General features: G+C 34.4%; 1 protein-coding gene across 2 annotated transcripts in view; it reads left to right on the top strand.

Annotated features, from left to right (window-relative positions):
• Positions 1-12,614, top strand: part of KPNA4 (karyopherin subunit alpha 4) — a 67,997-nt gene that overhangs the window by 47,824 nt on the left and 7,559 nt on the right. For both annotated transcript variants that reach the window (XM_021069735.1, XM_021069736.1), the window contains 4 exons: positions 3,082-3,213; positions 6,595-6,723; positions 8,590-8,694; positions 11,940-12,011. In XM_021069735.1, coding sequence (XP_020925394.1) covers positions 3,082-3,213; positions 6,595-6,723; positions 8,590-8,694; positions 11,940-12,011 — 438 coding nt within the window. The remainder of the gene's footprint in view (positions 1-3,081; positions 3,214-6,594; positions 6,724-8,589; positions 8,695-11,939; positions 12,012-12,614) is intronic.

Below are 12,614 nucleotides of genomic sequence, written 5' to 3'. Positions count from 1 at the left end.
AGAGGAGAAAATGTTATACTGTACTTTATGTCAGTGTACCCTTACTAGATTTTTCCATTTCAAAAGCTGTAATTTATACTTTGGTGTTTTTATATTTACTCTGTGTTTACCCATATCACAAAATGTAATTTCAGTGAAGAAATGAAGCCATTATTATTTTGGTCTGGGCAGTAATAAGCGTGCATGTATGTATATATTAGTGTTGTAAAAACTCTCATTGGACATTCTTAAAGTTGCCAGTTAGTAATTTCTCTCATTAAGACTATACCTTTGATTGTTCATGAGCTTTTCAATGAAAGCTTATTTTGACAGCTGTCCAATGAAAGAACATATATACCTAGTGATACTATTTTTTGAAAAGTGAAAAAGAGATATATTTGTACCTTTATGCATGGGTCTGTATTCATATACATACACCAAACCATGAACATCATTTGTTCTTTAATTTCATTTTTACTCTTTCTCATCATTTATAGTGACTTGGGTAGTAGCTTTGCTTGGTGTAGAGATAATTCTTGAGTATCCAAGCAACAAGGAAAAATATTAGTGCAGACTAGATTTTAAACATTAATATATCCTACTCATTCATACTACATAGAGAGCAAAGGAAAAAGCAGCTCAGAAAGTATGAATGAGATAGAAAACTGCCCTGATTGGTTATAAAGTCAGTCTAGGCTTCAGTGTGTCAGAAGAGTTAGGAATATAATAGGTAAAGGAAATCATGTGGATAAAATGCATAACATCAGAAACTTGTGTAGTTCTTTAAAAACAGTTTGGTATGATGTTCATTGTTTGACAAGCTACTTCATTCCTTTACAGTTTCTAGAGTGATAACTTTTTGCCAATATCTCTCTAAAGCAAATGAAACAAATTAAAGTTAGAATTATAGTACATCAAGCAGTGACATAATATACTTGACATTTCATTAGAAGAACATGATCTTTTTGCTCTGAAGAAATGTTTTTCTAGCTCCAGGTAGTCTAGGATCTTTAAAAAAACAAGCAAAACACACATGTATATAGTTTTTGGTTTGGGCTTCCTATAGCCAGATTCTTTAAGTTACAAATATTAGTATCTCATTTTTAAAAGGTTTCCAAGAAAGATTAAACTCAGAGTTTGTAACTACTGGAAAGCCAGACATCTTGGTTGACCTTATTCAGAGATGTATTCTTTCTACTTATTTCCCAATCCATTTAAGGTTTTAAGTCCATTTTCCTTGCTCTTGATATATCTTGAATTTCTAAAGCCAGTTTGCATTGTTCTCCCCCCCCCAGCATGTTTACTGTAAGTAACATTGTTTACTAGATAATAATGTTTACTAAAAATAAAATTTTCTTGGGTAAACACTTAGGGGCAAGTTCTTAAATTAGACCATCAAAGAAGTAAAAAAATAAGAACAAAACTACTTTGAGCAGTTAAAAAAATAAGAACAAAACTATTTTGAACCATAAGTGAAACATCGAAATTAACTGTTAAGTGTAGTGTAAACCTATCCTAGACTTTTGAATTTGCTGACACAAAAAGTACATGAGATCAAATTTGATTTAGATTGTGATCTTGATGTGGTCGTATTAATGACTCGTTTAGGATTGGGCCTTTTTTGAAAAAAATGTATCTGGGTTTTACGTAGTTGTACACAAGTAACTTGAAATTTTTTCCCTGTATCAACAAATTTTGAAATATGTTGGGGAGTTCCCATTGTGGCAGCAGCGGAAACGAATCCGACTAGGAACGATGAGGTTGCAGGTTCAGTCCCTGGCCTCACTCAGTGGGTTAAGGATCCAGCATTGCTGTGAGCTGTGGTGTAGGTCACAGACGCAGCTTGGATCTGGCATTGCTGTGTCGTAGGCCAGCAGCCATAGCTCCGGTTCAGCCCCTAGCCTGGGAACCTCCATATGCTATGGGTGTGGCTCTAAGAAAGAAATATGTTGGTACTCCTGGAAAAAAAAAAGTTATTTTGTAAGTTGAAATTTATTTGTCTTACATATTTTGATACTGCTGTATATGTGTGAGTTCTTTCACTTGGTGTCTTCTTTTTACATTAAAAATATCCATAATGCTTTCTTGAATTTTCGAAAGGAAAAATGGCAAAATACGTTCTTTTCTAGAAGCTTCTTGGATATCTTAAACATTGGTTTAGAATTTAAAAGGTTTCATACTTTATTGGCTTGTCTTTTGACACAGAGTCCATATTCCAGAAACGTTTTGGAAGTAAAAATTCAGACACAATTTTTATTTCTATGTCACTGTCAATAATTGTATCATTCACCAGTTTAACAGTTTGTTTGTCATACTTCCTTTTGGCCATAACTTCTAATTAGGACTTGAGAAACAAAGATGAAACACAGTGGCCTATTGTACTTCAAACTATAATCATTATGAGTTAATTACAGAGGCCTTTTTATTTAAGTAGCTTTGGCAGCTAGTAAATTATGTTTTTTTGTTTTTTCATTGGAACATATTTTTTAATTATGGATCTCACAGGTTGACCTATGGTTAATGTCTTGATCTGCAGCCATGGTATACCTCTGCTCTTTGGGAAGTTACCTCTAGTTTTATAAGGCAAAGCAAACTGGTTGGAAAAGATGAAGGTTCTATAATCCTAATACTGAAGTATTGGCTTTAGACCTACCAGCATGGTATTGATGTGAGGACACCCTGAATATATTCACCAGCCCAGATGTTTAGAACCACCATGTGTGTTGGATACATATACTCTTTCCAACTATATACCTTTACTATAATGTCCTTTGACTTTTTATCCCCTAGTCTGAGCATTTGAGAAAGAGAATGTCTTTTTCTCATATTTTGTGTGCTGTGTACTGTGTTTGTATCTTTATGAGTGAAAGCTGGATACCAATCTGGAATCAGCATCATAATTAACCCCAAACATCCTAAATATGCACATACTAGATACAGACATTAACAGATGATGATAGAGAAGATAAAGATTCCAGTGAATTTAGGTGAGAGAAAAGGGAAGAAAGAAGATAGTAGGACAATCATAGATTAGTCCATGTGATTAAGAATTTTTGAAGTGAGAAAATATTCAAGGTTATTTGAATTTTTTTTTTTTATTAGATATTGGTAGATACAGTCTGGGCACTCTCTTACCTTACTGATGCTGGCAATGAACAGATACAGATGGTAATAGACTCTGGAATAGTCCCTCATTTGGTTCCTCTGCTCAGCCACCAGGAAGTTAAAGTTCAGGTGAGTTTTTTTATTGATAAAAATGTACCACTGTTTGCTTTAAGCATGAAATTCAAAAATAGATAATTTCAGTAGTATAATTTCAAATGTTTGTTTTTAGTGTAACAACCAAATACCACTGGTAAAAAGAGTGAGGAGTTATATCTCCATTTTAAAGATGGAGGAAATGAGGTAAGATTACTACAGTTCAACAAGAACCCTCCTCCAAAAAAAAAAAAAAACAATCAAGTTGACTTCTTTTTAAATTACTTGATTTCTAATGTGGACCGAGACAGTTTGTGTAGGAACATGGGAGCATCTGAAACAAGTATTAGTAATTTTATTTTTCCTCTGCCACTCTCCTACTCTTTTTTTTTTTTCCCTCAAGAGCTGTTCTTTTTGACTCTCCTCCACTGCACTCAGCAAGTTAAGTTAATGCTTAGCTTCACTGGCACTGTGATAAAAGGCTTTGGACTGAAATGTGTTGCTTAGGGGCTTCATAAAGTTGTCTTTCAGTATTTAAAATCTTTAATTTTGTTTTTTCTTTTATTATTTTAAAAATCCATATACATATTTATCCCACAAGAACCTGCATCTAGAAAGAGCTCAAAAAATGTAAGATGTTCACACATGTATTACAAGCAATAACTGTCCAACTACAGTGGTAAAGGGAGATGCAGCGAGTTGCCTCTTTCCTTCTGAGATAAATAGCATGCTTTAATCTTATAATGACTGAGGGCATAGCATAAGAAAACTGTTAACCTGATTCACTGTTTCTCAACTCTGACTGGACATTAAAATCAGTTGTGTGAAACTTTAAAAAAAATTGGTTTATTTCCCTTGTTCAACTCCTAGAAATTCTGTTTCAGTAAATCTAGAATATTTCCTAGAAACCTTATTTAAAAAGCTCTGACAGTATATCCATATACTGTCAGAATGAAGATCCACTGCCTTAAATTTTGAAGTACTTTAAAGAAAGGGAACACTTAGCTAAATTCAGAAAGAATTAATAGACTATTTTGTCATTTAGGGGTATTTATAGTTTATTTTAAATATTCCTACATGGTACTTAAATCACTAAGTTCATATTTCATATGTGTGGTTCTTATGTCTTGATATAGGTTTTTGGTTTGCATTTTGTTTTTGTTTTTTCAGAATGCATCTTCAGTTTTAATACTGGACTTGGAAAGTTAATGTTATTTATGTACCTTACCTGATAACTAATATAGGTTCTTTTTAAACTTTTTCAATTTCATGCCATAATTTAGGAACACAGAATAGTGTAATGAACTATGTAGGTTTTCTCTATATCTCTACTTCCCCTCCAAAGTATTTTGACACAAATCCCAGATATCATATAATTTCATCCAGCTTGCATCTCTAAAAAGTAAGGCTATTTTTTAACATAACCGTAATACCATTAGAGCACTTAAAAATACTTAGTGTTAGGAGTTCCTATTGTGGCTCAGCTAAGTAACCATGAGGACTCAGGTTCAGTCCCTGGTCTTGCTATGAGCTGGTGAAGAATCCGGCATTGCCATGAGCTGCCGTGTAGGTCACAGATGCAGATCGGTTCCCACATTGTTGGTAGGCCAACGGCTACAGTTCCAATTCAACCCCTAGCTTGGGAACTTCCATGTGCCTCAGGTACAGCCCTAAAAAGACCAAAAAAAAAAAAAAAAAAAAAAAATCACTCCTTAGTGTTAAAATCCAGTCAGTGTCCACATTTTATTGATTGCCTCACCCCCCCCCCCAGTTTGGCCAAATCAGGAACACATGTGCATTAAAGATTTGGCACTGTCACTGCATGCATTTCGTAGCTACATCTTTATGTTTCTACTCTACACTTCCTTTTTTTCTTTCCCATATTAAATTTTTAAAGAGGCTGGTTCACTACAAAACATTTTTAAAGAAATTAAAGAAGACCTAAAAAATGGAAAGACATCCATGTTGTTGATTGGAAGACTAAGTATTATTAGGATGGCAGCTCCAAGTTTATCCATAAACTAAATGCAGTTCCTGTTAAAATCCATATGGAAATACAAGCAATAGAATACAGAATACAGAAATAGCCAAAACAGTGTTGAAAAAGAACCAGGTTTGGGGACTTCTCACTTTTACAAAGCTAGAGAAAATAAGACTTTATGATAGTGGCATGAAAATAGACATATAGATCAGTGAAATAGAATCAGGAGTCCAGAAATAAACTCATACATTTATGATCAACTGATCTTCAACAAGAGTGCCAAGAAAATTCAGTGAGCAAAGAATAGTCTTTTAACAAATGGTGCTGAGACTACTGGATATCCACATGTAAAAGAATGAAGGTGGATCCCTACTCTACATCATATTTTTAAAATTAACACAAAATGAAACAGTAAATATAAGAGCTAAAAGCATAAGCCTCTTAGAAGGACACATAGGTGTAACTCTTCATGACTTTGGATTAGGCGGTAGTTTCTTTAGGTATGGCACCACAAGCAACCAAGGAAAAACAGATAAATTGGACTGGAAAATCAAAAACTTCCAAAGAAACTGTCAAAAAAGTGAAGAGACAACCCACAGAATGTAAGAGAATATTTGCAGATCATATATCTGAGAAGGGATTTGTATCCAGAATACATAAAGAACTCTTACAACTCAGCAAAAAAAATGACAAATAACCCAAGTTTAAAATGGTTTAGGGAGTTCCCTTGTGGCGTAATGTGTTAAAGATTTGGCACTGTCACTGCAGCAGCATGGGTTTGATCCCTGGCCCGGGAATTTCCACATACCACAGGTATAGCAAAAAAAAAAAAAAAAAAGATAGTGTTCTCCAAAGAAGATATACAGATCATCAGTAAGCACATGAGTTGTTCAACATCTTTAGTCACTAAGGCAATACAAATCAGAGTCGTGATTTGATACCCACCAGGGTGGCTGTAATCAAAAAGACAGTAACAACTTTGGGCAAGAATGTAGAGAAAGTGTAATAATCCTCATACATTGTTGGTAGGAATGGAACAGCCTCTTTGGAGTATAGTTTGATAGGAACTGGAAAAATTAGACGTAGTAGTTATCATGTGGTCTAGTACTTCTACTCCCAAGAGAACTGAAAACTTGTTCACACAAAAACTTGTGTAGTATTTTCTTTATGACCATAATTACTGTCTAAAATTCTCCTTCTTATTTGTTTATTGGCTGTCTCCTCCTTCAATAATGGAAGCTCTGTAAAAACTGGGTTTGTATCTGTCCTATTTACTTCTCTGTTCCTAAATCAGTGTCTGACACAACTTGCTCAAAAAGATAGGTTGCCATGAGTGAATGAAAGAATGTATCTTTCATACCTGCCTAACACACCTTTGTGGTAATAAGGAATATTTCCTATAAAACAACTTCTCATTAAATTTTTTCATGTTTCAGACAGCAGCACTTCGAGCTGTGGGCAACATTGTTACTGGAACTGATGAGCAAACGCAAGTAGTTTTGAACTGTGATGCTCTTTCACACTTTCCTGCACTTCTGACACATCCCAAAGAGAAAATTAATAAAGTAAGTATTTTTAATACTATTTAATAACATGTTAAGTATCAGTTTTCATTTATAAAATTAGGGACTCAAGTGTCTTTAATATTGATTACTAATATAAATTGTCATTTAGACATTAAGAGAAAATAAAATATTTTGGTCTTTATAACATGAATTAGTATGTGATTTTCCATATATAAAAAAACAAACCAATTGTAAACAGTGCATATTTGGCTCTCTTGGAAATGATGAGGCAGAGATAATTGGGTGTTGAATGTTGTGTGATTGAATAGTATGTAAGTAATTCACCTAAGTTAATAGCTACTTGATTGAGAGTGCGTGTGTGTGTGTGTGCGTGCGTGTGTGCTGGTGGAGGCTATGGAAAGGGGGCACTGACTGGTGATGCTGATATTGGAGTGCATCTGAGGCTGTTGTAGAAATACATGGGTTGTTGATTACAACATTGCCAATGATTATAATCCAAGAACAGCTCACCTAAGTAGCCTAGCACCCTAAAATCTCTAACAGGTTCATTAAACATGGTCCTGTGATCTGATCCAAAAGAGCCTACTGCACACTAAGTATAAAAGTTGTTTACTACTTTTTTTAAAATAGAGAAAATGTTTCTCAGTAAATTCATGTTTAATAAACTTATTAAGTTTCATAAATTATAACAATAATCCTTCATCCTCTGTGGCATCTCGCAGTGTGAAGGGATAACAGCTGCCTTTCTTGTTTGCAAATGGAAATGAAATGTAGTTCATTTGGAGCACTTAAGATTTTTTTTCCCTAGGCTTTTTTTTTTTTTTTTTTTTCTTTTTGTGGGAGTCTTGTTTTTGATGTGAGAAGAAAAATCTTAATTAGTGTAAATCTTGATTAGAATGGCAGCTGTAAACAGACAAATCAGAGTGCTATAGTCTTATTTAAAGGAAGAATAAATTCCTGTGAGTGGCATTAAAAAAAAAAAGGACAGTAGGTAGGTATTTTTGTCTTATTTCACGCCAACTGTATTTTCAGTTTGCATTTATTGTCTATGAATTTTTTTAAGCGACTTGTAATCATCTTGGTAAAAGTAGCAACATTGTGCTATAAAGGGTAGCGTTAAAGAAAGTAGACCAGTAAAGTAGTCAAACATCTGGTTCTGCTTTAGCTCTTGAGAGAAATGGTGTAATGAATAACTATTATAAATATGTATACTAAACAATCCACTATTTCATTTTTCATGTCTCCGTTATTATGGATAATTGATAGATTTATCTACTTTGGCTAGGACTTTTGATCAGAATAGAATAGAGAATAAATAAAGCACATTGGGAGTTCCTATCGTGGAGCGGTGGAACGAATCCGACTAGGAACCATGAGGTTGCGGGTTAGATCCCTTGCCCCTTTCAGTGGATTAAGGATCCTGTGTTGCCTTGAGCTACGGTGTAGGTCACAGACGTGGCTCTGATGTGGCATTTCTGTGGCTCTGGCATAGGCTGGCAGCTGTAGCTCCAATTGGACCCCTAGCCTGGGAACCTCCATATGCTGCAGGTGCAGACCTAAAAAGACAAAATAAATAAATTAATAAATCACATTGTGTGAGAAGGGTGCTGAATCTCAGTTGTTTTAAGATTCGTGTTTGTATTACAGCTTGGTAGTTCCTTAATATTTGTTCAGCCAAGCTTCTTTTGAGTCTTGGTGTTTGAGAACATTGCTTTCAGGAATTTTTATTTTTTTTCATTATGACTTAGAAGAAAGGGGATAGCAGAGTTCAGATTCCTGAATTTTTTATTATGGAACTCATTCCATAATAAAATCATTTGGGCGTTGTAGTGAATGTGTTTTTTCTTAGTTCAGATGCAGATTTTATTTTTTAATGAGAAATATTGAAGGGGTCTTGTTCTGCAGGAAGCAGTGTGGTTCCTCTCTAACATCACCGCAGGAAATCAGCAGCAAGTTCAGGCAGTAATTGATGCCAATCTTGTACCGATGATAATACACCTTTTGGATAAGGTAAGAAAATCATGTTGTATATATCAGAAAGAGGAAAAAGGACTTAACTAATTATGTGAATATATACTTTTCTGTCCATTTAACTAGACCTATACAGTGGCATGAATACTACAATAAAGTGGCTTTAATATTAAAACTCAGGAGTTCCCTTCGTGGCGCAGTGGTTAACGAATCCGACTAGGAACCATGAGGTTGCGGGTTCGGTCCCTGCCCTTGCTCAGTGGGTTAACTATCCAGCGTTGCCACGAGATGTGGTGTAGGTCGCAGACACGGCTCAGATCCCGCGTTGCTGTGGCTCTGGCATAGGCTGGCAGCTACAGCTCCGATTAGACCCCTAGCCTGGGAAACTTCATGTGCCGCTGGAGTGGCCCAAGAAATGGCAAAAAGACAAAAAAAAAATAAATAAATAAATAAAACTCATATTAAAACCTTTGAACCTAGAAGTTTTTATATACAGGAAACATTTCTTTTTGGAAACTCCTGGTCTTTTTTCTGTATCATTCTTTTACCAAAATTACCATTATCCTGGAATTTATTAAAAATTCATTTGATTACTACTGATTATAAATGCTTATTGTTTTCATCATTTTGATATATTACCTCATTTAATACTGTAACTCTGTGAGGTTAAGAATTAATCCCTTTTGACAGAGGAACAGAGGAACTAACTGTAATGCAGACAAATAAATTGCCCAAGATCAAACAAGTGTAGTATTTAATCATATGCCATATCATCTCATGCTTATATTAAGGTTCGGGAAAGAGACAGTTTAAAATGTCACAATCAAGTATTAGAGTTTTTCTGAATACTGATCTGTTAATTAAAGAGATGTCTCTTACTTTCTTTTCTTATTTCCTTCAAACTGATAGTAGAAGCTAACTTCCTATAAACTGATAGATCAAGTTCAGTTTTTAGGCGAGAATATTTAGTGCAGTAATGATTCACATGAGGAGACACATACTATCTGTCCTACATCTAGTGTTACTAAGATTAAGTGAACTTAGCTGTTGTTAGCCTGTTCCAGGTGATTAAGTTACTCATCAGTCTTTCACATAATGGTTTTTAGGCAGTCATTGATGATAATTACCTTATTTTACTAAGAACTGCAAAATGATGACTTTGTATTATTCTCTATGTATTAGTCATGATTCTTCAGTAAAGAAGAATAAAGAGCTTTTCCTTATCAGCTATTGGTTTCTAAAATACATTTCTTATAGGAAAGACAAGATACATGTTTGATTCTTGCTCATTATCACTCAGTTTTTAGAATGATTTGTTCCCTAACAACCTCCAAAGGAAACTAGGGTAAAGATTTTAGTATTATTAGGAAATTATGGATTTGTGTGTGTGTGTATAAAGTTTTAGTCCATTATAGTTATTTTTTAACATTCAGGTTGTCTCTGACCAGTGGGAACATCTTAAATATGATACCTCTGTCTTTTTTACATCACTCCAGTAATTTTTGAGAGCTTCCTTCCTTTTGGATATGACATAATTCCCAGGTTTATTTTGTGTATTTTCTGACTAGACCTAGAATTAACTATTTCTCCAAGATGTCCTGGTTCCCTTTTGTAGTAATTGCTACAAGGTTGCATTGTGTCTAGGCCTGAGTGGACAAAATGGTAGTGATACTGTCTCTCTCTTTTTTTAAGAAAGTGAAAAATAGACATAGTGTAATTTTGTGAACTTGAGAATTCATTTTAAAAAATCATGAATGAAAAGAAGCTATTATATCTTACTGGGTAATTGGGATAAATGTTTTTATTTTTACTCCTTTGATTTCATATTTTTAATCTCTTTTATGCTGGAAATCTCACTAAAAACAAGAACATAATTATTTGCCTTGTATATTGAGCTATATAATATAAAATCTACCAAAATTACAAGACCACATTAGCACTAACAACATGACTACTCCACTTTTGAGGTTTCCTTGAGGAGTTTTGGTCTTTAGGATATACTTTATCATTGATGTACTTAAATATAATGTCACTGAAATAACTCCGGTGTGTGTGGTTAAGCCACTGACTTGATGTACAATTTTTTTTTTTTAGTTGGGATTTCCTTAGTTTTTCTTGTTTTTTTCTTTAATTTTGTTTTTAGTTAATATGGAGCATTTGTAGTTTCCAAGTAAAAAACATATACCTTGTTTTCAAGATAAATACCCAAAGGTCTGACTTCTGTTTCTGTCCATTCGTCCCTATTCTTTTCCCTTCCTTACAGATGATCATTTTTATTAGTTTTTGGTTTATTCTTCTATTGTTTCTTCTTTAAATATAAGCAAGTGCCTGTGTACATTTTTTTCCATGTTTTTGCCAGGTTATATTTAGGATTACTGGATCTACAAATGGGCATAAATGTGAATTTTGCTATTTTAAAAAACTTCTAGAGGAGTTCCTGCTGTGGCAACAGCAGGATCAACAGTGTCTCTGGAGCACTGAGATGTAGGTTCGATCCCTGACCTGGGAACTCCATATGCTGCAGGGCAGCCAAAAAAGAAGCAAAACAAAACAGCCAAAGACCTCTAGAAAGCTTGTACTATTTTACACTCCTCTCAGGTTCACTGACAGATATTTGGATTTTGTCAGTCTGATAAATAAGAGTAGATATCCTACTGCAGTTTTAATTTTCATCCTTCTTATTTACATATATTTTTTCCTTTCCTTTTTTTTTTTTTTCCCAGGGCTGCACCCACAGCATATGTAAGTTCCCAGACTAGGGGTCCAATTGGAGCTGCAGCTGCAGGCCTACACCACAGCCATCACAGTGCTGGATCAAAGCTGCATCTGTGACCTATACCACAGCTCATAGCAACACCAGATTCTTAACCCACTGAGCAGGACCAGGGATTGAAACCGAGTTGTGGGGTTCATTACCAACGAGCCACAACAGAAACTCTATATAGGTTTTTTTTCTTAGTATAGCCTATAAGCATTTTTCCAGGTTGCTAATCATCTTAATATTTAATAGCTGTTAGTATTATTTCATCAATGACTTCATTTAATCTGATATTATTGAATAGTTATATCAAGTCAGTCTGTTGCCAGGAAAGTTCACAAAAAAGAATCTCCATTTGTTTAGGGTAGTTCGGTTCAAAGGATTATCTTAAAAAGTAAAACTTTATGGATGTATATAGAAAGGCTAGAAGAAAACCTAGGAAAATAAAGTTGAAAAATCATTTCAGAAAATGTTTTTTCCATTTTACTCTATGTTGCAATTTGTATCCTTTGCTTTGCTTTTACAGGGAGATTTTGGCACTCAGAAGGAAGCTGCATGGGCCATAAGTAACTTAACAATTAGTGGAAGAAAAGATCAAGTAAGTTCAGCTCTTATTTCTCAAAACTGATAATGATAGTAGTACCAACAATTCTGAGATTTAGATTTTGGTAAGTCATAATTTAAAAGTATAACAAGATAACAGGCATTATGTGATATATGAAAGTGTCACATTGACTTCCTTGAGTTATATTTCATACATGTGAAGTGTTACCTTTCCAACCTCGTGGCCTCTTAAGAATTTCCTTATCCATGGTAAAATGAAGCACTTAGAGTCAGGGTTGCTTTTTTTTTTAAGTTGTTTTTTGTTTTTTAACAGTGTTAAGAAAAAAACAAGTCTTTTTAGGTTAATGAAACTGCCTCACAGATTCTCTTAACAAATGAATATCAAAAATTTTCAACACCAAACCAAACAAGGAATTAAACTCAGTCAGAAGTCTGGGACTAGGAACTAGGGTGAGCAATGTAAGGTGCATAGGGCATAAAATTTAAAGACACTCACTCTCAGAATTAGGCAGGTGACAAAACATTACATTGTGCCAACTGGCAAAAGAAAATGAGTTCTTAAAGGACCCAGATGTTTCACAGACAGGTTACAAATAGGCTATAAAATGGTGGAGACCAATGAATCCACTCAAAAATG

Source organism: Sus scrofa, chromosome 13, assembly GCF_000003025.6.
Source record: "Sus scrofa isolate TJ Tabasco breed Duroc chromosome 13, Sscrofa11.1, whole genome shotgun sequence".
Taxonomy (NCBI): Eukaryota; Metazoa; Chordata; class Mammalia; order Artiodactyla; family Suidae; genus Sus; species Sus scrofa.
The sequence above is the reverse complement of the archived record's forward strand: the minus strand, read 5'-3'. Positions and strand labels throughout refer to the sequence as shown.